Here is a 25,883-nt window from a genome sequence, read left to right on the forward strand (position 1 = left end):
GGGAAGCATCACTAGTTCATTCCATAATCTTTATAAGGTTTATTTTGGCACCGTACATGAAAAGGCATTTTAGCCTATCAAAGCAGTTGGCTTTACTGAAATTCTCGACATATTCTTAAAGAATGTGATATTGTAGAAATAAAAACATCTGCTAAAATAAATCTAATGGCAGCCCAAGACTCGTAACTTTTATGGACAGAATTTCTAGACGCAGCCGGAGTGTTGAGGGGGTCCGGTTTGGTGGCCTCAACATTGCATCTCTGCTTTTTGCAGATGATGTGGTGCTGTTGGCTTCTTCAAGCCGTGATCTCCAGCTCTCGCTGGAGCGGTTTGCAGCCGAGTGTGAAGCGGTTGGGATGAGGATCAGCACCTCCAAATCCGAGACCATGGTCCTCAGTCGGAAAAGGGTGGAGTGCCCTCTGCGGGTCGGGGATGAGGTCCTGCCCCAAGTGGAGGAGTTCAAGTATCTTGGGGTCTTGTTCACGAGTGAGGGTAGGTTGGAGCGGGAGATCGACAGACGGATCGGTGCAGCGTCTGCAGTGATGCGGACGCTGTATCGGTCCGTTGTGGTGAAGAAGGAGCTGAGCCGAAAGGCAAAGCTCTCGATTTACCGGTCGATCTACGTTCCTGTCCTCACCTATGGTCACGAGCTGTGGGTCGTGACCGAAAGAACAAGATCCCGGATACAAGCGGCCGAAATGAGTTTCCTCCGCAGGGTAGCCGGGCTCTCCCTTAGAGATAGGGTGAGAAGCTCGGTCATTCGGGAGGGACTCAGCGTCGAGCCGCTACTCCTCCACGTTGAGGTGGCTGGGGCATCTGGTTCGGATGCCTCCTGGGCGCCTCCCTGGGGAGGTGTTCCGGGCATGTCCTACCGGCAGGAGGCCCCGGGGACGACCCAGGACACACTGGAGAGACTACGTCTCACGGCTGGCTTGGGAACACCTTGGGATCCCATCGGAGGAGCTGGCTGAAGTGGCTGGGGAGAGGGAAGTCTGGGCTTCCCTGCTAAAGCTGCTGCCCCCGCGACCCGACCACGGATAAGCGGAATTGAAGACGGAACGGAACGGCAGCCCAAGACAATAGGAATGACACTGTGACTTTATGTGCCATATATACCATATTTGGTGTGATAGCCTGCATACGGCTAGAATTCCTCTCGTCAATGAGTAGTAATACATTATACTTTTACTACAGTTTGTGTCATTACAAACAACTCAGTGGAACTCTCAATGATCCAACCATCATAGCTCTTTTTATTATTAAATATTATACATTGGTGATTTACAAGATGAACAGCATTCACTTGGGCACTTCATCAAGCTTGGGTTCTATGGAGGGGGAAGAAACATGCAAAAAAAAAAAACATTAGTGCAAAGTAGACAAGAGAAACTTGGACAACAAAAGAAATGTGTTATGAAGAGAAAAAGGACGCAAATTGAAAACACTGGAGCACAGAGATAAAAGGGTCCCAAAAGAACTTGAAGATGCTTAAAAAAAGTTATCTTGCTTGAATGGCGTCACAACTTTTGAGTATTATTAGATGAAGATAAATCACAGCACAAAAAAAGAACGGTTGATCATGTCATAAAAAAAAATTGTAAATGAAGAAGTTCAGGACTATTATATAGTATTATTTGGGTCAATAGTTTTCAGAATTTAACCGTGAACAGCCATGTTAAAAAGCTTTGGGCAGATAATTATCCACAACATGAACGGTCGTCAACATAAATTCTAACAATTAGTTTCCAGAGCAAAGCTGGCCTCAAGACTGTGACCGATATGCTCGCAAATGCAGCCAAGCTTTTCAGTGTGTGCTGGTAAGTTATTTCCCCCTTTTTTTTTTAAGTGCATGTTTTAATGCTCTCTCTGCAGTCTCATTGTTTAAACTGTGGTTGAAAGTCGCTATCTTTTTCACTACTTTAGCCAGTCTCCCCCTGCACTTTGCAATAATAGAGCACCGTTTCCTTATCCGTGAGTGCGATCGGAAGTACACTCCGACAGTTCTGAAACTCAGAGCCTTTTGCAAAAGTACCGTTCAGTTATTCCGAATGAGACAAAGAAAGGAATACTGAAAAAGTCGGTTGCACCAGTGCTACCACTGTAAAAGTTAGAGTAGAGCCCTGAAACGGCAAAGGATGTACCCCGAGTTAACATAAACATCATTTGCTCTTTGTCATAGGACAAGACAGTGAAATGGAGACATTTCCCACCTTGAAATTTGAAGTCAGGGAACTTGGTGAGGTCTCCACCACCATATAGCCTCTCGAGTTTAGAAACCTCTTCGGACATGTTCTTCTGATAAGAGGGTCCTGCATCCACGATGCCACCAGAAGCCCTGGGGCAGCCACAGCATTAAATGTTGAAAAAAGAAGAACGGAAAATGATGAGGGGAATGTCATTTTTTTTACAAATTTGAGACCGGCTGCAACAAAAATAATGGGCTCTGCACACGCGAGGCGACGTCGCTCTCATTTCATTTCCTACGGAAGCAGGGCGACAAGGCAAAAATCGCCTTCCCCCTCAGCGACACGCGACATTCGTGCATGTGAAAAATTGTGCGCATACACGTAGACGTGCACACGTAGGCCCGCGACGCGATACTAGAAAGTTGAAACAGGTTAAACTTTTGTCGCTGTCGCCGGGGCTTCAACCAATCAGTGAAAGTTTTATTGATGAGCCAATGAACGCAGGCAGGGCATGCTACACAGTAGGCTATCCAGCAAAATGGATGAGGTAATTTTAGCAGCGTTTATCATTTTGTAAAAAACAAACAAAAAACTATTATTTTGTACAATACGTCACGCAATAATTTCCGTGACGTCAACAAAAAGGCCGGTGCATGCGAGCTTGTTGGTACAGGGTTCATTTGTCCGGTAAGTTTTCTTTACCGTGTTTGTAACAGTTAATAACAATAATAATAATAATAATAATAATAAATGGATGGATCTTCATACTGGAATTACATACTGTAGTGAAACGTATGTGTTTACATTACAATGAAAATGTTTAGATTCCCTCCAATTTTAATAGTCAATCAAATCTGTTGTAACACGAGTGACGTATGTTGCCGCGGCGGCTGCTTATCGTGTGTCGAGCCCATTAATCAGCAGCTTGTAGCTTCCATCAACGTTTATGTTCAAGCTTCACTCAAAAATTGCGCTAGGATACAAATTGTGTCAATACATCTTCCAAATGTGAAATTGAGCACTTGGGCCTGCAGTGAAAACTCATTCGAAAAGCAGAATGTTCTTCACTTATCAATGACTAACTTGCTCTTAGTGTTGTAGTCTCGGATCTTGTCCAGGAACAGTTTCTGCACGGGGTCCAGCTCTTTGGCCCGGTTCAGGACGACAGCGGAGAGGCCAATGTTCCTGCGCAGGGTCAGACTGACCGCGGATCGCAGCATGGAGGACAGCTGGAGGAAGCGATGTAGCGCCATCTGAAGGCGGACACATGAAGCGTTACGAAGCGGCAGCCGAAAACCTCAGCTCGTGATACACATTCTAAGCATTAGACACACACTAACTCCCGAGCGCCGAGTCCCACTTTTAAATGCAAATTTCCTTGAAGGTTTTAGGTTTTGTCAAGGAGAAGCAAACGGAATCAATTCGCAAAGCGTTAGCATGTATGTACTGTGTAGCGCACACGTTAGCTTCTTTCAGAAAATACTTATCTACAGTAGCACGCTAGTGCATTAGCGTCAAAGACTGGTTACAGTCACAGTTTATTCATTATGTTTATATTAACAGCCATTTGCCAATACTCAATGCAAGGTCGTTTGAGTTTGGCTAAAGGCTAGTTAGCTTCAGCTTGGCTTCATTTGTCGACTGAAGCTAACGTGATGTTAGCTTCAGCTCGCTAGCGCGACAAACAGCAGCGTTTCTTCAACCGTTTTATGAGTCACGCCAACGACAGGCATTCTAAACACACCAATGTTCATTTAACCTCGTATTCAGCACACGGAGGCCGTTAAAACAATTGATGCCAATAATGTAGAAAAATACTCACCTTGGATTTGACACTTGGAACCCAGCAAGCAAATGTGGAGGACTGCGCGCGTTGTATTGTGGGAAATCAATGGTGGGCTGGACAAAAATACAGAAAAATTCACCTGATGTGTAAATGATAGTGTTCCTGACCAAATGTAGCTGTATTTAGTTCCTGAATATAATTAGAGTACACGTAATACTATTAAATCAGTATCAAAATGAAAACTTTATTATTTGAGGGAGTTTAATAAATATATATTTATCAGCTTTAGAGTTGTTTATTTTGTTTTGTTTTTTGGGTGTCCGGTTCCTTTTTGCTTCACAAATATTAGTGTATGTGGAAATGGGTAAATGAGAGGCATACATTTTGTGCACTTAGTTTGTAGGTTGTCACTTATGAAATCAGGGACATTTAAGAACAGATCTGACACATTCAACATGGCAGACGTGCTGACGTTTCAGAGTAACCAGCCAATCTACTCCAGGTAGAGACTCTGTGGCGTTTTGGGCAAAGTAGTGCGCTAACCTACAAGTTATTCCACGTTAAATTAAATTTTATTTCACCAAAGCATCCCACTAAAAATGTAGCAAATTAAGCTCCAGTAAAATCATACAAATGGCTAATCCATGAAGGAACTTGAGTTGAGTGAAGCCTTGAATTTTCTAACTGTTTTACTTTTGCTGAATGTGCCCTTAATTCTAAAATCTTTGGACAATCATATTTCATACTATCACTGCAAATATCAATATCTGACTAATGCAGTGACTGTCATATATACGTAACTGAAAAATGTGTACTAAACAAATAATGTAGTCAGAGGCGTGGTGGCCATCCTGTTTCCTGAACGGTTGGTCCATTTCCAGGCTAGTTGCATCTAAACTTAATTGATCAACACTATTTTGACCGGAGATTAGTCCTCGTGTACTCGTTTAACATTCTTACAGTATATTTGGAAAGGGATACTTGGCAGTGCATCAGTAGATCAGCATGTTGTACCCTGTAATATGATGGGTTAATGGCCTTGTCCAACAGACAAATGGAGAAGGATCTGCTCTGGATTGGCCAATGAGATCCTGGAATAGGGCTTCTTGGCCACTTCCTGGACACACCACTGTATGAGTATGCAACCTTTAGGCCTGCATGGGAAATTTTTATTATTTCTTTCTTTTAAGCGTCGTTAAGTCAACTAAAAACTTTCCTTTACAACTAGTCTAAACACAGTATTCCGAACAGCATTGTGTTTGTGGAATCCAAGTAGCAAAATCCAACAGTTTTTATCCATCTTAGGTGGTGGCCATTTTGCCATTTACTGCTGACTGAAAAGGATCTCACAGTTGCTCAGGTAACAACCAATCACAGTTCAGCTTCAGAAAACAGACAAGCCATGATTGGTCATTATCTGAGCAACTGTGATTTTCAGTCGACAGCAAGTGCAAAAATGGCTCCCCTCTCAGATGGATACAAACGGATGGATTTTGCTGCTTAATTCATATTCCACAAAGGTAATAACGAAAATACCGTGTTTAGACTAGTGAGACTGCATAGAACATATTATGGTAAAGACATTTTTGGGTTAGACTTCCCCTTTAACAAATGTACATTTTATTTATAACTGAACCTGGTACTCATCCAGGACTGATCACCAACAACTATACACACCGTCCTACGTTCATTTTAGAGTCTTCAGAAAACCATGCATGTTTTTGTACTGTAGGAGGAAGTGGAGTACTACGGCACTTGGAAAGATGTATTGTACAGAAGGATATGGCATGCTAACTCCAAACAGAAAGATTGAGACGCAGACTTATCTGAGTGGCAGTAGTTCCAAATATTTAGTCACAGTGCAATACAGTATTACAAAGCATATCAAATTGATGGAAGCAATGTTGCATAAAAAACACACACATCTGTAGGTACATTCAAAACTTTATTATGGAATACAGTGTAGAAAGCATTTCCCCAGTCAATGCAAATGGTCTGCAGAATATTACACGGAACAAAAACCAATGCAATCAACAGAACAATTCCACTCTACTACCCTCTGTCGTGCTTCTTGAGAGCACTTGCGTGACAGCATGCCAACAAATCTGTTGCCAAAGACAAATTCAATGACCATTCATAAGTAGTTTAAATGTTTACCGCAGCGAGAGGTCGCATTTGACTTTCAATGTGATAATGGGATGCAATAAGCCGTTGGAAAGAGCTGTCAGCTTTTGTGACTGTTATCATTAGAATCAAATGAATGTTTGAGCTTTGCCTTCATAACTTCTCTCAGTCCCAGCAGCTCCAGCACAATGATCAATATACAGACAGTAGAAAACTCGAATGTGCATGGATGGCATAGAGATGTGAGCAGCATGCCTGAAGAGAAACAAAGGCAAAGGAGAGAGGCGAGGAGGAAGGGAGGGGGTAATGACATAAAACCCATTATAAATACAGTCTGCCTGCCAGCCTGGCTATCCAACCAGAACTGCAAGTCATTTCCTTTCTACATCACTCACATCTCCCCTCCTTCCCGTCAGCGCTCCACCTATCCTATCAGCAGACAGACATAAAAAAAAAAATCATATTGCTCAACCACAATTGGATACAATGCCAGCTAAAAGAGCAAAACACTGGACTAAAAATGACAAAATGCACACGTTATTCTAACCCATCCTTTGCTAGAATCCTGCAAACCATCACCCATAAGATACCTTGCAGAAAAAAAATCCAGAGTCGAACTTCAAAGCAAAAATGAAAAAGGGCTGGGCCCCTAACACCAGGTTTTTATGATGATACAACATTGAATTAACTGAAAATAATATACAGATGAAGCCAGCTCCTCCTTCTCCTTCAAGAAAACTGAAAATGTTGAACAAAAAATGAAACAAAGAAACACACTTAAAATTCAAAAAATCACAGATCAGTTTTAAGTGTGTATTAAATATCAAAGCAGAGCCTGTTGATGTAGACTTATATCTTTTTTTCATCATGGTTTGAAGTCACGCAATCACGAGAGGATACGAAATGTACAATCTTGCTAGCATAATCTATAAGTGAGAGACGGTCGAGAGAGCAGTGTTAAGATCTTTTTTTTTTCTTTTAGAAATCCTGTTGTCATTTTTGTCATGCACTACATAGGAACGACTACAACTTCAGCATTACTTCAGCACATCACACACAAGTTTAAAAAAATGACTTTACATCTTTTTTTACACTCTGTTTTCATTCTTTTTTTGAAAAACAAAATTGAACCCATAGAGAAAATTAAAATAAAACCAGTTCTTTCAGAATACATAATTACTAGCATGGTCATCAACATTTTCATTATCAACTCCATATATTTAGCCTTAAGAGCCTTGTGTGACCAAACACAGCCCAGCTGTCATGAGAATTCACAAATAAAAGAAAGAAGGATGGATGAGTGAGTGGGTGTGGAAAAGGGGTGCAGGGTGTTGTAGGGTGGGGGTATTAATTGCGGTCATTATTCTCCAGTGTAGAGAGTAGAGTGCAGTAGTGGTGCAAAAAAGGGAGACAAAAAGACTGGACCTCATTCCTGGTAAAATGCAGATTCACCTTAGCCTATATTGTATTAAAAACCAAGTAATTTTTTTTCTCATTAAAAATGGAGCACTTGAGGTGCATGGAGCCATGCAACTGTAGTCCTGCTGATCAGAGGCCAGATTTTCCTGTTCACATCTAAATATGCTACAAGCTAAGAAAAAAAAATACAATATACTGGCCCTAGATCAGTTTAGAGAGAACAGGCTTCTTCCATTAACGGTGGGTTTGCTTGCACTGGGTAAGGCCAATCTCATACATCAGACGGAGCAACATAAAAACTCGAAGTCAAAGGCGTATCGCTCCAATAAAGTGAACAAACGTGGTGCAAATTGTCTTGGCCACAATATCCGCCCAGGCAGTCGTGGAAGAAACCCGGCTTGCAAAAGCTCCATGTACTCCGTCACTGCTTGCTTCAGTACGCACTGCTGACGGCACTCTACTCTGGGAAGGGGGGAAGGGGAGGGAGGGAGGGAAGGTGCTTAAGGTGTGGAATGAAATGTCATCGTGTGTGTGCGTGCGTGACATCCCCCTCAGTTCTGCATCTGTTCAAAGAACTTGTAGGTTGGGTTCTCATAGCCATTCTGCTGCATTTTCGACAGGTGGCGCTCCTCGGGGGTAACAGCGGCGTCCACCTGGAGTGGAGCCAGAGAGATGCTGGGTTACACACATGCACATGCGCAACATACATGTAGGCACCAGAACAGCTTGGCCATCACCCGCCCCAATACACGCGTCAGCTGCTTCTGACCTCGATGACTCCGTGATGGATGGAGGTGTACTGCTTCTTCCTGAGCATCACCAAGGTGATGACGATCACTGTCGCTATGACAACGCCGCCAACCATCAGGCCAATGATGGCACCCTTGTTGGAGCCTACATCTTCAGCAAAGAAGACCTGAAGGAGAGAAACTTGTCATGTTGACACGCATGCATTCACAAGCTGCAATTGAGTACGGTAATATGTTAAGACAAATTGCATCTTGAAATGGTAGCCCTCTTATTTTTAATCTGTTATGAATGTTTTTTTTGGGGGGGATGTTAAACTACAGAGATGATTGACGCATCCATATGGGTGTCGATGGACAGCCATCTCCACGGCAACAGCCATTGGCATTTACCAGAAGACAGTTGAGGTGGGTGGGTGAGGGCGGGGCTTGCACGTGTCAGCAAATGTATCTTTTCATTTCTGACATTGCAGACGAAGCAAATTTGGTTACCAGTTTCTGGTGGTGAACTTCATATTCAGTACTCTGTCTGTCCCCCTTTTCCATTCGGAGTTCAGGAATAGCCTCCATCTTCATCCCAGTCACTGGCAAGAAGGAGAAATGTCATCTATTATGGATGGGGACAGTCATGCGCTTGCTTGCATACATACAGTACAGTTGATATATAAAGTATGGACACCCCTGTACAAAGAGACCAAGATAAATTACAAAACTCTTTTCACCTATAATCTGCACAACTCAATGGAAAAACAAACGGGGGTAAAAACAATACAGTGGTACCTTAGAGTTCGAACATAATTCGTTCCTGCAAAGTGTTCAAAGTCCGAATTGTTCAACCTCCCAAAAATTGTTTTCCATAGGAAATAATGTAAATGCAGTTAATCCGTTCCTAAGGTCCAAAAACAGAAAAATCCTATTTTAATTTCTATTTGTTTTTTTTTACATTTACAGTATAGTACAGTATTTGAACAATAAAAATACTTTAGCTTAGCTTTTGTGGTGTGATGGTATCAGTGGATGATAAATGCTATGTTAATGCTATCTTTAGTTCAGTGCTGAGTTTGTGTATTTTACATTGGGCATATTGTTAGACTACTGAGCGGTTCTTTCGTGCGTTGTTTAACGTCAGGCACGTTGTTGAACAGCTAAGCGGGGTCTTTGTGTCAGTATTTACGGAAGTAGTCACGTTAGTAAAAACGGCGCGATAATCTCCTTCCTAATTCCACTGTGGTTTGTAGCACTATGGTTTTTTTTCTGCCACTGGCAATGTTGTCTTTCTTTGGGCCCATGGCGAAGAAAATTGTCGTGGAAAAATCAAAATGCACTCGCAAGTATGGAGCACCTGCGGGAGTATTCACAATCTGACTGGAAATGAGCAGTGCATCGTCTCAACTACCGCAACGTGAGCATTCGGCATTGCTCGGCTCCGCTCGGCTTCACTCGGCTAGTCGTTTTTAAGGCATGTACGGCTTAGCTTGCTTTGTTTGGGTGTTCAAACTCCGAAAATGAGTTCAAACTCCGAGGCCATTTTTACTCCGATTTTTTGGTTGAAGTCTGAATTGTACGAGTTCCGAGACGTTCAAACTCCGAGGTTCCACTGTAACTGGTTGTGTAAATATGTACACCCTAAAACTAATACTTTGATGTAGCACCTCAGGCTTTTATTACTGCACTCAATCATCTTCCAAAAATGCTTCAAATGTGTCAGATTGCAAGGGCTTCTTCTGTGTAATGAAGTCCTTTTCAGCTGTTCGATCCGATTCAGGTTTGGACTCCGGCTGGGTTATTCCAAAATGTTGCTCTTCTTATAGTGAAACCATCCCTTTGTTGATTTTGATGTGTGCTTTGGCTCATTGTCATGCTCAAGAAGTTCCTCTTCATTTTAAATTTTCTAGCAAGAGCCTGACACTGACTGGAATTTGTTACTCTTGGTATTTCCCTTTTGACTAAGGCCCAAGTTCCAGCTGAAGAAAAATCTGCCCCAAAGTATGATGCTGCCACTACCATGCTTCATTGCAGCTATGATATTCTTTTGGTGATGAGCTGTGTTGTGTTTGAACAAATCTTCCATTTTCAAATTAAGGCTAGATAGTTCAACCTTGGTTTCATTGGACGCTCATAACACATTTTCCTACATAAGTTTGAGAAGGTTTTTTTGTTTTGCTTTTTTGTTGCAAAAGTTAGACAGTCTAGGATTTTTCTCTTCATAAAAATAAGCCCGCCCTTCTTGCCATCCAACAGCAGCCCTGACAAAGAAGACAGGAGGTGGTTGCCACATGTACTAAATTGTACTTGCCAGAAATCCCTGCAATTCCTTCAATGTGTGTGTCGGCCTCTTGGCAGCCTCCTTGACCGTTTATTTTTTATTTTTTTAAACTCAGTTTTAGAGCTGACTGTTTTGTCTGTGTTCCATGGTATATTTAATGCCTTGGATATTAATGTGTACCCTTCTCCTTACTGAACACTTTGAACAACGAGATTGCTCTGATGCTGTGAAAGCCCTCTATGAACCATGGATTGTGCTGTAAAATGTGACTACTTTATATGGGTTTAATCAGAGGCACACAGTAAATTCTGCAGAGTAAATTTTACTCTAAACTGAGTCTATATGGTTCCACTGTAAATAAAGTCAAATTTACACTTGGAAGACAGTAAAAAAAAAGTCACTCAAGGGTTGAGGAGCAAACCCACAACTTCAGGTTGGGAGACAGTCGATCTACTCCCTGAGCCATGCAGCTCCTGCTGTGTGTTAAAGCAATACTAAATAGGATTTGAAATTGAACCTTCAATTCATATTTTCATAATTCTGCTGATGAAACATTGACTTACAGCTAGATTATGAAACCTTTGTTATGGCCTGAGGGGTCTGTATCATTTTTACTGGCACTAAAAAACTTTGAGGTGGATGATGTGAACTCTGCCACAAAAAAAAAAAAAACTACAAACGTGCCAACTGCTTTACGGCATACGTCCTTTTCCCAGTCGTTCCAGACGGAAGTCGAGTCAAACGTCTACGCACGATTACTGTTATCATGCAGAAGCTACAAAACACCCCAAGAAACGAGTCTTGTCTGAGGCGACAATAATAATGATGATAAAAAGCCTACCTGGAGGATTTCACTCTGGGGAGGCGAAAGACGGGGGGGATTTTGCCTTTGCCTCAGCTTTTTTTTTTATTAGGTAGCTTTCCATACTCAAATCAAAAATAATTATACTAATGTTAGCTATTGGAAAATTGCGTGGTAGCAATAAATAGCCATCAGCTTGATAGTTCGCCTTTCCACACTGACCCGACCAGCCACGCAACACAAAAGGTGTGTTCTTTCTTGTTTCCGAATGTTTGTGAATGCATCGCGGGAAGGCAGGGAGGGGGGGAGCGCAGCCGTTTGTGTGAAGAAGGGTAAGCTCACAACCACCGTCTGCTGTTAACATAGTTGAGAAACGTTACAGTACTGTATGAAGAAAAAAATAGAAAAGAGCCACTGGAAACAATGTAATTCAGTCCAACTGCGGACACCTTGGACGTCCGGATTTCATGATGAACCGCTTGGCCTCATGGGAAATGTGGTTCTTTCAAGGGAAATTCAAGGGAAAACAATACCACTTTTGTCCAAAGGTGCCGCCATAATCAACAAAAACCAAATGCTCATTTGTGCTACTTTAATATATCGCTCATGTCAGCTGTTGTCGATGTTTTTAGTCTCCCCTTGGAGGTAATCAAACAGTAGTAGGCGTGGCATAGCTCAGGTGGTAGTGTGGCAATCTCCCAAACTGTAGGTCGTGAGCTCGTTCCTCAACCCTAAGTGACTTTTATCTTTTTTATTTTATTTTGCTCTCTTCCAAGTGTAAATTTTACTCTAATATGAATATGTGAATGTGCCGATTTTAAGTGCGCGGCACGGTGTCCCGCTCCAAATAGCCTACAAATGCGCCATCTGCACCGCACCGCATGCATCCGTGCCCGCCGGTGCGAACTACTGTACATTAAAATGCGCAGTTGCTCACCCCGCGTTTGGTGTTTAATGTAGCAATCGGCAACATGTCTATCATTTTAATTAATTATAATAAATGCAATGATAACAAAAAATTGGTAACATTTTTTTGGGGCGTTTCAGCATTTCTCATCTTTGGTTTTGGCCCCAAAATTTTATTTTGGTACATCCCTAGCCATTAATGCTATAAAAACCTCATAAAGCAAAACAGTTTTTTACATTTGCAACTGTCTATGTACCAACTTGAATTTACTTGTATACTTACTTTCAATGTTTGTTTTGTTTTGTTGTTCTTGTTTTACTCATCTTTACCGCATGACGGATTTCTGTTCTATATACAGCACTGAGTATACAGCAATGCTTGTTTTAAAGTGCTTTATAAATTAAGTTGAGTTGAGACACATTTTCAATGTTTTCATATAAATACGAGTGAGTCCGCTGCCAATTCTCGCAATAAACAGAGATGACAAATCCAGGTCCACAAAGTAAAAAAAAAAAACTGCCGCAGTTTGGCTTTAGCCACAGGTTCTTCTCCCGGGGAGTCAGTTTCGTTTACCTGCCGGTTGATTAGAAGCAACTGTGGTTAAAACCAAACTGTGGCAGGGTTTTTACCTTCTGGATCGAAATTTGACACCCCTGCCAATACAACAGTGAGACAAATGTTTCATGCAGGCCCACCTGATCGTGTGGGGACACCTCTTTCAAGACTGGGGCGGGAGTCCACAGGTTCAACTGTAGGGAGGAAGGAAACACTTCAGTTATGAAGGACAGATTCTCGTACAACTTGCACTCGTTACTTCGACTATCACAAATGACCAAATAGTAATCACCTTGGTTGTCAGTGTTAGGCTGGTTGAAGCTCTCGGGATGGATAAAGCCGACTCCTCCCAAGCCCAGTGTGTCCTCCTGAGTCAGCAGCTCAGTTTGGCCATCTCCCAGCTCCTGGTCGGGCATCAGAGCATCATTACCGTAGCTCACCCTCACATCTGTCTGCAGGTTGGCCAGCTGTTGGGCCATCTCAGCCTGTTCCCTCTGCAAAAGCTCTGATGAGAGACAAAATCACAAGGAGATGGGTCACGGATGAGTCAGAATCTACTGGACTATTATCTCATTGTTGATTTCATAAAACAAATATAATGAAGGAATCAGGATGCACTTTTTTAGTGATGGTAAATGTCCCAAAAACGAGAAATTACTGCATCTCACAAAATTAACCACACAAAAGATTCCAATAATGTCTCAAAATTTGAGTTCAACGGTGATCCATGGTTTTTGCTTCTTGCTAAGGTTTTGTGCATCATCCATAGTGCACTACAGACTGTCACAGTCTCAGAGACACAGATGGTTGTGTGACGCATATAACTCCAATAAGCATGGGGAGAAAAAAGTAAGGGATGACAGGCAGATTTATCTCCCCAACAAACAATTTAATTTGAATGCGCTCAAGAATTGGGTCAAATAGATGCAATGTTCTTATCAGTAAAAAAAAGAAGAAAAGAAAGAATAATATGAATGGAATTTAGCCCTTTCAATCCTGCTGTTACAAGTAATACAATCACAGGAACACGTCTTTGGGCACGAAACAGACAGCTACATAATTCAGGTTACATTGTAAAAGCTTAAAGGAGAAGTCAACCCCAAATTATTTTTTGACAATAATATGTTTTATGCAGCCCCACTGGTCTAAATATGGTATTCTGGGTAGTATTGTGTTAGTGGAATACGAGTTAGGCAGCAAAATCCAGCCATTTTTATCCATCTCAGGGGGCGGCCATTTTGCCACTTGCTGTCGACTGAAGATGACATCAATGTTGCTCAGGGCTCAGGCAACGAACAATCACAGTTCACCTGTTTTCTGAAGCTGAGTTGTGATTGGTTGTTACCTGAGCAACATTGATGTCATCTTCAGTCGATCACAATGTCATGTTTAGACTAGTGAGGTCACATATAACATATTATTGTCAAGATATGTTTAAGATTGACTTACACTTTAAATGTCACATTTTCAACGAAACACTAAGGGGCTGAAACTCTCTTGGATAGAGTGACGTGAAACGTACCAACTTGGTCCTGGATGTCATCAGCCACACCGGGCACCTTGTAGAGAAGTCCCAATGACTGGTTCATTCGCTCTTCAATGACACGCAGGTGCGTCAGCACCTACATACACCATCACACACACATTTAAAGTGCATTGAAGGAAGTGTTGCCCAATCTTTGAGCCAAGGCAACCATTTTTACTATTAGAAAAATGTTGCAGCCCCCCATCAAACAAAAAATGTCACAAATGATATAAATACTGAAATAGTGAAGATCACATTTCAACTTACTCATCACTAACTCAGAGTCAAATGTTGGGGTTGTGTGTGTGATACCTGAGGCCTGATTTGCGCCGCCTTCTTTGGGTCCACCATACGGACGTGTTCAAAGTGTTTAAGGGTGTGTTGTCTGTCCTTTTGCTCAGCACGCACGTACTTCTTCAACAGGCTGAAGACATGACGAGGCTGCGACAGGCAGAACGCGGCTCAGGACAGCATGATTGGATACACATTCGATGAAACTAGAATTTATGAACTGTGAAATTGAGGCGTCTGAGTCAGTTACAAAGCTTTTCCATTAGCGCTTTAGCCTTGACATGGTCTCAGTGCTTCAGAAGATAGAGCGAGAAAGTCGAGAACAGCAATAGGGGACAATACACACAGTAGACTTGGCAAACTCAAAATATCTCATTTATAAATCATCGCTCCAAAAAAAAAATATATATATTTGCGACTGTTAAAAGAAAAACGTGACACAGGTCAGGAGAACAGAAAGAAAACAGAAATGTGACACTTCAAATAGTGGATTTGTGTGTGTGCGTGTGTGTGTGTGTCGTGTACCCTGGGGGGATCCTGCTGCAGCGCAGTCAGGTAGCTCTCCAGAGCCAAACGGCGGCGGTCGTTGTGAAGAGCTTCCACTCGGGCCATGTGAGTCTCCACCAGCTGTTGCCGTTCACTGGCCGCTTCCTGCTCCAGTGTCTCCACCTTCTCTTGGAAACGCTAAATGCACAATCGAAACATTTGAAGTCATGATCGGGTAAGAATCTCCTAAGCCAGCATTTGAAATGTTCACAAGATGCATATTCTAACCTGGATGACTGCCTTCTTGTCTGCGCGCGGAAGATTCTTTGCTTCCCTCTCAGCCTCTTCCCACTCTCTCATCACCTGCACACAAGTAGAGAGAAACATCATGTACATGAACTACAAATTGCTAGTAATTGTGTGACTGCTGAAAGAAAACAACTGCTTTAACAATGCTTCACACATTAGATCCACCCCAATATGCAATCTCCAGTTTATGAGCAGAGCTGTAGTGATAACATGACATTGTTGCTGCAACACTGCTTTTATGAAACAATTTGTGTTTGGGTTGGTGAAAGTAAGGGAAAAACTTTTCTGCAATTATAGGGCTTTAGAGACACGTGGAAGAAAAATAATACTTTACTAATAGCATTTGTAGGCATGACTGTTTCTCCAGAGTCACAAAATTACACAAACGTTCCACTGCTGACTGCGAGCATAGAAATGATACAGTATTTGCAAGTATTATCTCTTTTCTGTTGCATCCTCTCTGACTAAGCCCAGGCCTGCACCCGACACACAACGGCGTCTGTAAAGGGGAAGTCAACTGTGTTAAACCTGATGATGCGGGTCCTGAAGCCAGTTGAGCAAAAACAAACGCTCCCAACAAACTCCAGCACAAGGATATGACATTCCAAGTTTTGCACAAGGTGTCCTCGTCTGCAGCTTTGAAGCTGTTGCTGTGCAGTGCGCACCATCTGCTGCGAATCACTTCATTAAGGAATTAAATTAAAATAGAATCGGTTCAGCCATCCCACCCGGGGGAAGATTAACAGATGCACTTATCCGTTTTTGCTACAACTTTTCTGCTCCCAATTTCTTATTATTAAAAAAAGAAAACATTGATCATTTTCCCAGCTATAAAGACAACCTTTCTTTTCTTTGGCGCTACAATCACATGTACTAATACACTTTATTGACTATTCTAATGGAAGAAGCAACTAAATATTAATTATACAAAAAGTCATCATCCTATCATATGCATACGTCTTTGCATACCTGGGACATCCTTTCACGGTGCTTAGCCTCCAAGCTCTCTTTAGCCTTCTGAAAATGGGTGTGCTCATTTTCATCAGCAGGCGTCTCCAGGTAGTGGTCCACAGCGTCAGGAGAGCCAGGTGTGGCTGTGGGGACTGTGTCAACAAGAGGAAAGAAGAGGAGACGAGGACTGGGATTACAAATAAAGCATCATTTGTATTGTCACGTGCGGCTGATAGAGGACATAGAGCTCAAAATAGGGCAAGAAGAAGGGAAGTAAACAAGATGATAGCAAGTGGAGACCTGACGAGTTGAAAAGGAAAGCAAACCAAACACCTCATGTGACCCATCATCCTTTGTATGACAACCTTAAAACACTCTCCCAGTTTTTAAAAGCAGGGTGGAGTATCGCTCATCTGAAAGTACTGAGCTCAAACTAATCCTACATCGTGGAACATCTTACTAAGACACATGCCGTGAAACCTGAATTACTAGTCATCAGCAGAATTGATTATCTTCAGTAAGAACCATCAAAAAGTGCTTGGTTGGTGTGTGGGCATGAAGGTCAGACATCAATCAAAATTGGTTATGTCGGCTCAGAGTGCGTGACTGCACAGGACACAAAAAAACACTCAAAGGATTTTACTCACTATTTAAACGTCCGTCAAGTGGGCGTACAGCTATAAAAACAGCCGGCCTCCATAGGGAAAAAAATAAAAAAATCACCACCACATTCATGGCAAGCCCCAACAATTCGGGACAAGTCTTGGCCAAAGCAGAGGCATTGAACCCATGTGAATATTAGCATTAATAGGTTGCTGCAATAAACTCTCACTTTGACTAAACTCACAACCAGAGATGTGAAAAGTACTGACATTCTCTACTTGAGTAAAAGTACAATTACTTGTGTCAAAATCAACGTCGGTAAAAGTACTCACTCAAAAAATTACTGAAGTAAAAGTAAAAAAGTATAGGCTCTGAAATGTACTTGACAAGTATAAGTATTTTTACCGGATGTTTCCTACTACGTCAATTTAAAAGATATTAGCTATCCATCCATCCATTTTCTTAACCGCTTATTCCACACAATAGGGCAAAAATGGAGATACATCGGCCAGTTGACTCTCTGATTTGCCCTGCGTTGAGTTCACACTGTTGAGTTGTTCTAATCTAGCCAATTGCATGTCATGTGAAAGCGTGTCGTAAAGCCAATCACAAGCTGAGATGTAAAGGGGACCCGTGTATAACGCTTCATATGATTGGCGGAGCCAGGCGACATTGAGGTCAAGTTATTGAATCGTTTTTATGCATTTAAAAACAAAAGTAACAACCTTGTTTTGAAAATGTATCAAGTAAAAAGTACAGATACTCATGTTAAAATGTAACTGATAAAAGTAAAAAGTAGTTTAAAAAATAAATAACCAGGAAAGTACAAAGTACTAAAAAAAAACTACTCAAGTACAGTAACAATGTATTTGCACTCCATTACTTCCCATCTCTGCTCACAACTCTAAAGAAAAACACATCCATCCATAACAGACCTTACAAACACTGAAATTAGCTCCTCACCGAATAACTATTTGATATTCTCGCAAAAGATCGAATGAAGGACAATATATTAAAAACACACAAGATTAGGAAAAGTTAATATATTAGCAAAAAATAGAGGCAGGAGGTAGGGAAAGTTCAGAAGGAGCAGTTAGCATCTCGCTGGAGGTTAGAGTCAAACAAGCAGCACTCCGTCAAGAGGGTAGCAGGTCTGGGTCATCTGCTGCTCGCAGAACTTACTGACACTTCTGCAGACAGACAGGCAGTATTCCTCCGACTCAAAGTTATTCCTGTTGCCTCCGCAGCCGCCGTAGATAAACTGAGCACAGTGGCCGTCCTGGCGGTCAAAGTACCAGCGGGGCAGCATGGCCCGGCATGGACCAGTCTCTGCACTGGCCCAGCACACATCTTGGAGAGTATACACACAAACCTGTCACCATCCACATCCACTGCATCACCTAGCAATATGATCTACTAACATATTCACTTGAATTCTCAACAGGTTGCACCCTTATCGCAAAAAAACAAAACAAAAAAAACCCCACCCCCACGCGTTTAACAAATCATATTCAGTAGCTGGAACTGAATGTAAAACACACTGAAAACTGAAAGTGCTGCACTAAGAAAAAAATATTTCTATGGCGCTTATTTGAGTTTAACATGAATTACCTACACAATTTTCCAGATGAGACAAGACTACAACACATGTGCAACGGAAGTGCTAACTCACCCCTGACGACCTCCTCAACTGACTCAGTGGTGGTAGTGGTGGTGGTTGTTGTCATGGCAACATTGGCGGCTGGCTCATCGTCGTCATCATCATCATCAAGCGTGTCAGCCATGTCTTCCTCCTCCTCTTCGTCTTCCTCATCCTCCTCCCCATCTCCATCTTGGTCATTGTCCAGCACGTCCTCTTCCTCATCTTCCTCAGCTGCCTCTTCCTCCAACACAGATTGCTTGGTCTCCGCTTGCTGCTCAACTGGCTCTGGATCCCGCACCATACTGGGAGAGGAAGCGCAAAGAGGAAGGCATGGAAGGGGAAAGGAAGATGGGGAAGGAAAAGGGCAATCAAAATGAACCGAGAAAGAGGATGATGAGGACAGAAGCTCCTGTTACATGTCACAATACTGTAATTTTGCGAGTTGGTTTATTGTGCAGCATTGCCCATCATCCATCATTTATCATGTGAATGCTGTGAATCATGCATTTTCACCAATTCCACATTTTAACAACACTAAATAGCACTGCCGCATCTTTCAACAGAATCAAACTCAAACAAAGAATATTATGTGAAACTGTCTAAACACTTACATTTGCCTTACACTATCATGTACAGCCACTAAGGGAACAGTTGAGTCCAAACGTTTGCAGACACCCGTTCAAGAGGCAAGAATGTCATATTAGGTTTAGGCTTATTAGAACCGTTCTTCATTCCCTTTGACCTCTACCAGACACTTTTTGTAGCCATCATTAATTCCAAAACAAGGTTAGATGCAGATTTGAGATCATCGACCTGTTAGACCAAGGTGTCCAACTTTCAGCCATCTAGCTGATGATATTGGAATGAATGTTCAGGGAGTCCTTCTCCTTCATTACTCCATCCAGTGCAATGCACGTTCAAACTCGGTATTGCTGTCAGATCTTTGTCTTGTCTGATCGTATAACTTTTTCCCAGAACACATTTGGCTTGGGGCGGCACGGTGAATGACTGGTTAGCACGTTCGCCCTTCCAGTGCAGAGGACGTGAGATCGAGTCCGGGCTTCGGCCTTTCTGGGTGGAGTTTGCATGTTCTCCCCGTGCCTGTGTGGATTTTTTCCGGGTACTCCGGTTTCCTCCCACATTCCAAAGAAATGCATGGCAGGTTAATTGAACACTAAATTGTCCCTAGGTGTGATTGTGAGTGTGGATGGTTGTTCGTCTCGTGTGACCTGTGATTGGCTGGCAACCAGTTCAGGGTGTACTCTGCCTACTGCCCGAAGCTAGCTGGGATAGGCTCCAGCACCCCCGCGACCCTAGTGAGGAATAAGCGGTTAAGAAAATGGATGGATGGACATTTGGCTTGTCCATGTAGGTGGTAGCTGCAAATTTCAGTCAAGTCTGAATGTGCGTTTGTAAAGAATAGGCTTCTTTCTTGATTGGCCATGCGATGTAAAACTTGTTTCACTGTGTAAAGTATTTGCATTTCAGTAGTTTCCTGCTCATGGTAGGCTAGAAACTAAGTGGTTCCTGTCTTGTTTCTTAACATCCTAAGCAATTTCCTTTCACCTGAGGGTAGCGCCAAGATCTTGTCAAAGTTGTGACACATCCAGATAACTTTTATTAATTAATGTTGGAATTTTTAATTGTTTAGGTATCGCTCAAAAACACTTCCCCAGTGTATTTCAATCTACAATTCTTTAGTTCTTCTTACATCTTTGGAATTCCCCAGCGTTTTGCATACTGGTAAAAAAATATCTATCGTTTTTATACTGCTAAAGAGAAACTGCCAGCTGCAATCAACCACACTCACCAAGAAGAAGTTAAAAGGGCTTGGCCCTGTCGAGCTAAAAGACATTCTAGAACATTCATCACCACTTTCAAAGATTTAGGTGAATATATGTTATGTAATACACAAGTTTGTATAACATGTATGTAACTTTAACTTAGTTTTTTGAAACTTGACTATATACTATCAAAATTAAAAGCCGCAAATGACTGACATTCATTACTTTAATGAATGTATGTAAACTTCTGACAACAACTTAATTTGGTATGCTCACTATGAAATTCTCACATGTAGTAACAATCATACGCATCAACTCGACCTCCCCCTTATGTGGGCATTGCTTTAATTTCCCCCTTGTGTTTGGGTGAGACTAGTCATAAGGAAATGGAGCAGGTTGGCAAATATACTTAAGTTGTCTGTGAGCACTGCACACTTTTATGATGGGCTGGAAAGGCTGACTATCACTCCTTTATTGAAACATTTACCAGCCCATGTGTCAATAACTACGTTATTATAATCTTTCAGTGATCCAGCTGAGTGACGAGCTCTCAGGTATCTCAAATTTCTGCATTTTAACATGCCTGTACCTGTTGTCAGAATAGTCCGTCTCCGCTCCACCCCACCAAACATCAGAATCGTCGCCATCCTGCTCGGCACTGTCAGCGTCACGCTCGGCCTCTGTTGGACAGCACACAAACTCCACCCCTCGGAAACGGTCAATACCGCATGGAAGAAGCATTCCGTAGTCATGGAGATTCATGGTCCGGTCTGTGCAGGACTACAGAATTGTTGAAAATTACAAGGACAGCGTGAGAAGAAAGGTCTATTTTTCCTGTCTGACACAGAAGTGATGTTTGTGTGCATGGGTCTGTCCTCACTTCCTTGGCCACAGTATGCCAGTGCAGGTGGCTCTCACACTGGTCCATGCGCTCCTGATGCAAGAACTTGCACTTATCAGGAACCAGCAATGCGTCGCTCACAAATTCTCCCACTGCAACACAGATAACATCCCTATTTAATACACAATAAATATGCGACTTCAGCTCGGTGTCATGGTAGCACTTTTCCCGTATTGTACCCTTTTGTAGCTATGGAAAACACGGGTCAGTTGTCTTCTGTTTGAATAACACTGCTTCACCTTCACGTCCTCAAAGGAAGAGGTTTGATATGGTAAGAAGGACTCTACTAGTGCAATTCCACCTTGGACCAATCTTAACAGATTTTGGGGGCCTTGCATGTTCTCTGCATACATATGTTGTATTCTACATGTACTTGAGTTTACCTCCAAACCAAAAACACATTAAGCCTATTTTCAGTAAGTTGACTGACCAAGGTCACAAGATCAGAGTAGGTTTCTGGGGCGTGACATGGTTGCTGCCCACTCAGAGATGGGTTACAACATCCAGATAGAGAGCAACTTTGACTGTACCTTTTACAAGACAAATAACTTTACCTGTTTGTCTGACTCTTTAGTAGGCAAAAATTATTGAACCAATTTTCATTTACGCAAATTAGTTTCACTCACTTACTAACATTGTCACATTTTCCTTTTGCCAGTGAAAATAGCATTAAACTTAAAGGTGCATTGCAGAGTTTAAAATGTTAAAATAGTTTTCTACATCATGCATGCTCCACCAATGCCCAGATGAGTACAAAGATCTCTGACTAATTTTCATTGGGACTGCTTGTATCTTCCCTTCAGTGTGGCGTGTTCGGTTTCTTGGGAGTGGGGAGGGGTAGAGTGGTGGAACGTGACGTCAAGCTCATCCCTGCGGCAGAGATGGGAAAGTCCAGAAAGTCAAAACCCTGCCACTGTTTGGCTGCAGCCACAAGCCCACAGGTGCTTCTACTCACCCAAGCTCATTTATCTGCCAGTTGAGTAGAAGCACCTGTGGCTAAAGCCAAACTGTGGCAGTGTTTTTACTTTCTGGACCTGATTTTCCCATCTCTGCCCTGTGGACATGTATTGGGAAGGAAACTGAAAAACAAAACAATACGAGGCTGGCTTCCAGCACAGCCTTAATTCCAGCTCAGACTCCAAAACTGAAGAAAAAAATGTACGAGCTTGACACAGATGCTGCAGTTACGCTTTCGGCCAGAGGTGGCAGTCACATGTAGAAAAGTGACAAACAATGCAACTTAAATGACAAAACCCAATCAAGCAGGTTTATATAAAACTCAAATTCTAATATCAATTAATTGGAGCTTGGGATGTCGTGTGTCATGTTTCGAGTTTGTTGCTTTTGGTTTTGGTTAGATTTCACTTGTCATATTTTCCTTGTGTCCCTGGTGTCGTCTCTCTCGTTAAGTTTGGTGTTCACCCGTGCTTGTCCAATCAGCTCCGTCAGCCACGTGTGTCTTGTCCAGATGTCTCTCGTTGTCTCACCTGAGTATGTGTAATTATTTCTTTGGTTTCTTTCGGTCCTTGGTTCATTGTCAATGTTGTGTCCTCGTCCTTTTTGATTGCCATTTGTTCCCACTTGAGTCAAGTCGAGTCATTTTCCCATATTTGTTTGAACTTGTTTTGGACTTGGTTGGTGTTGGTTTTATGTTTTTTGGATAACTCGTACCTGGTTTGCCCTTTTTTTTCTTTGACTAAACTCCTTTTTTCTCCCCCTTTTTTTTTTAAAGCATTCCTGCCTCGAATCCCTGCGTTTGGGTCTTCAACCCCGTACTGAAATCCTGACGTGTAAAATGTAAATGAAAGCAATAAAAATGATTTGCAAATCAATTTAAACCTATATTCAATTGAATACACTAACTCAAGTTATATGCATCCAGTAGTGCTGCTATATAAAATTATCAAATGTTAACAGAAGTGGCACAATAACCGATATATTTTTCACAAATGTATTTATGATTAAAAAAAATAAAAAGTTTCAGACAGATTTTTTTTTTTATGATGAGCTTTATGTAATTTTGAAAACATGCAGATTTCAAGAGTCAAAATCAAATGTCAGGACTGCATTGTGAAAACAAATAACCTTGAGTGACATTAAATGTATTTGCTTTTCGTATATCCATCCATGCTCTGAATCGCTTATCAATACATTTAATCTTCCTCTTCCCGGCTGACATACGGGACGCCATAACAATCACACCATGTTCTGTTTAACTAAGCATGTTGTAGCATTTTGCTAAGTGTGTAGCATTAGTTTTTATCTCCAGAGACTCATTAAAATGGCTGCCATTTTGTTATTCAAAGTTGGACACGTTCTACTTTAAAGCAGTACCAGCGAGAACTTTGTAAAAAGTGTAATCGATCATCCAAGCAATTAAATTAATGCCAGTTTCATGAAAACATTAGCCGGTTAACATAGCAATTAGCAAGGCTTCTCCATCTTTTCCTCGTCAATCACGCCTCGTAATCTGTTTGTGAGAACTTCGATACTTGTAACTAAAGAAGTACTTCTTATACGCCGTCATGGAGGCTGTGATTACCAATTTAGGAGCGGAAGCGCAACATGTTTACGTGCAGTAGCCTGCCAAAGCTTGTTGCTATGTTGCGATGTAGTAGAAACGATCGTCTCGACTTGAATACCCGCTTGTATGTAACGGAGGCATGCCAGCAAAGCTCTTTTTCCACAGTTCAATTTTCTGAAAAACTTTCAAATACGTGTTCTGATAAGGCTAATAATGCATTAGATCCACAAACCGATTATTTCAAGCCTTGTGTTAGCCCTTGAAATTATTGGGAAGGAGTACCCAGCATGCTTTGAAGTGGCTTTTAAAAAAATAAATAATAATAATAATAATTATGGGTTTGTTGTTTTAGTTAAGTTTTTCAAAGTAGTAGTATTTGTTATTTGCTTTTATCCACCTTGTTTGCTATCAAATTTGACTACAAGCGGTTGATATAATGTATGTATGGATAGACGTTACATTTACTTTGGCACCGTATTGCTATGTCCATTTGTTCAAGCTGCCACCTAGTGACAGCTGTGTGATACAAGTGTGCAGAAATAATGCTTTTATTCGTTAAACAAGCGTTCTCTGTCACTTATTTTGTTTGCTGTATGTGACAAATGACAATAACCACGGTTAGAAGTCTTCATGATAAATATTGCCCAACATTAGTTTGAACATTAACTCTTTGACTGCCAGACGTTTTCAGAAAAGGGATGCCGCCAGTGCCAGCCGATTTAAGCATTTTGACTGATTTTCAAGGTCCACAGAAAATGTTCTGTTTGGACTATGGAAACACACGTACTACCAAATGAAAGATTGGACTTTCATCTTTCATCAGAAAAAAAGAGTTTGTTTCTACCTTATTCCGTTCTTTAGTAATCAACAATAGAAAATGGTTAGTTTGACCCAATTTCGCCCGTGTTGGACCAAAATACGGAGAAATCAAGCTTTTAGTGAAACGATATTATTTCATGCATTCTAGTGAATTTGACACTTCTTTTTGTCCATGAATGATGCCACAAACACCTAAATAGTGCTTTACTTCTATAAAACACTACCACCAAGAATGAAAAAGTGTTTTTTGATAGCAAAATACGTTTATTTACATTCAACAGTGTAACAATTTGACAACAATTTGGCAAACTATTTACAAATGTGTGCAACTGTGGTGCTATTTACAAATATGTGGATGTTTCAACGACAGTTTTTCTTTTTGTAACACTCTCCTGCGTGCAAAGAGACGTAACAGCATTTGCACAACAGATTGCCTCTTCGCGTGTGCCACTTTCTTGCAGGCCGTTTTTTTCCGGGGAATAGCAAGTATATACTGCAGTGTGTCATCACGTCTAATATCAGGATCATGCTACGGTTACGTTACGGTGGTGTTACGTCTCGCTTCCCCGTGTCCTTCAGTTGCTATACCGGGTTGGTCGGAGATGTTCTGATCCATTTTATCCACTCCATTCATGGTGGCATCGTAGTCCAGAAACAGTGTCTTCTCCGTGATCAGACTGTACCCGCTCCTCCGATGAATATGCATTGGACTCGGGGTACTCTTCATTGTCCGATCGAATGTCCGCTTGTGCAGCTCCGCGTTTTCCGGCCTTAGCAGCGCTAGCCGCGCTAGCCGCGCTAGCCGCGCTAGCCGCGCTTTGCCGGTGGGGCTTACTACGTGTTCATAACAGTCACGTTGGCGTAGAGTCATCTTCATCATCATCATCAATCTGCATTGGTCGATGCCAACTCTCCATCGCCCGATCGAATGTCCGATTGTGTAGAAGTACCCGGCCGGCTATTGTGCGCGTTTTCCGGCCTTAGCAGCGCTAGCCGCGCTAGCCGCGCTTAGCCGTGAGGCTTACTACGTGTTCATAACAGTCACGCCAAAGCTTCCAACTTTGGCGTAGAGCTCGTTGTCATCATCATCGTTGACATCAATGCGCTTTTTAGTATTGATTGATGCTTTCCGTCTTTGAAAAAAATGCTCAAGCTGAGCTGCTTGTAACCGGTTGCTTGGTCAAGCCATTGTGGCTTGGATCAGCCATTGTCTCCTCAACACTCTAGCTCCGCCTCACGTCTTCTACTGACGCCCAC

The 25,883-nt window shown here is 42.0% G+C and overlaps 2 protein-coding genes across 3 annotated transcripts in view; both read right to left on the reverse strand.

Annotated features, from left to right (window-relative positions):
- Nucleotides 1-1,230: 1,230 nt before the first annotated feature.
- Nucleotides 1,231-4,129, reverse strand: atp5pf (ATP synthase peripheral stalk subunit F6). The gene is made up of 4 exons (XM_086066944.1): nt 4,009-4,129; nt 3,270-3,439; nt 2,211-2,335; nt 1,231-1,328 (listed from the first exon to the last, which is right to left on the reverse strand). The coding sequence occupies exons 2-4, from the start codon at nt 3,437-3,439 to the stop codon at nt 1,300-1,302; spliced, it is 324 nt and encodes a 107-aa protein (XP_085923070.1). The 5' UTR covers nt 4,009-4,129; the 3' UTR covers nt 1,231-1,299.
- Nucleotides 4,130-5,898: 1,769 nt separating this feature from the next.
- The window catches only part of appa (amyloid beta (A4) precursor protein a), a 34,507-nt gene continuing 14,522 nt past the window's right edge, over nt 5,899-25,883 (reverse strand). The window contains exons 4-17 of one of the 2 annotated variants that reach the window (XM_086067421.1): nt 21,263-21,375; nt 20,972-21,162; nt 18,629-18,900; nt 18,139-18,306; nt 16,372-16,505; nt 15,382-15,456; nt 15,133-15,291; nt 14,629-14,757; nt 14,314-14,413; nt 13,084-13,296; nt 12,932-12,985; nt 8,754-8,845; nt 8,285-8,431; nt 5,899-8,168 (exon numbers count right to left, since the gene is read on the reverse strand). In XM_086067421.1, coding sequence (XP_085923547.1) covers nt 8,067-8,168; nt 8,285-8,431; nt 8,754-8,845; nt 12,932-12,985; nt 13,084-13,296; nt 14,314-14,413; nt 14,629-14,757; nt 15,133-15,291; nt 15,382-15,456; nt 16,372-16,505; nt 18,139-18,306; nt 18,629-18,900; nt 20,972-21,162; nt 21,263-21,375 — 1,949 coding nt within the window. In that variant the 3' untranslated portion in view covers nt 5,899-8,066. The remainder of the gene's footprint in view (nt 8,169-8,284; nt 8,432-8,753; nt 8,846-12,931; nt 12,986-13,083; nt 13,297-14,313; nt 14,414-14,628; nt 14,758-15,132; nt 15,292-15,381; nt 15,457-16,371; nt 16,506-18,138; nt 18,307-18,628; nt 18,901-20,971; nt 21,163-21,262; nt 21,376-25,883) is intronic. The other variant, XM_086067423.1, reaches the window with a different exon arrangement.

Source organism: Leptonotus elevatus, chromosome 2 (genome assembly GCF_054856555.1).
Source record: "Leptonotus elevatus isolate MCC_2025b chromosome 2, RoL_Lele_1.0, whole genome shotgun sequence".
NCBI classification, from domain to species: domain Eukaryota; kingdom Metazoa; phylum Chordata; class Actinopteri; order Syngnathiformes; family Syngnathidae; genus Leptonotus; species Leptonotus elevatus.

Bases quoted from the DNA above. Each gene is read 5' to 3' on its own strand.
- atp5pf (XM_086066944.1), bottom strand. From the start codon at position 3,439: ATGGCGCTACATCGCTTCCTCCAGCTGTCCTCCATGCTGCGATCCGCG. The intron at 2,336-3,269 runs GTTAGTCATTGA...TGGCTGCCCCAG, and splicing joins GACTACAACACTAAGAGCAA to GGCTTCTGGTGGCATCGTGG. The intron at 1,329-2,210 runs GTGGGAAATGTC...CCCCCTCCATAG, and splicing joins CCCTGACTTCAAATTTCAAG to AACCCAAGCTTGATGAAGTG.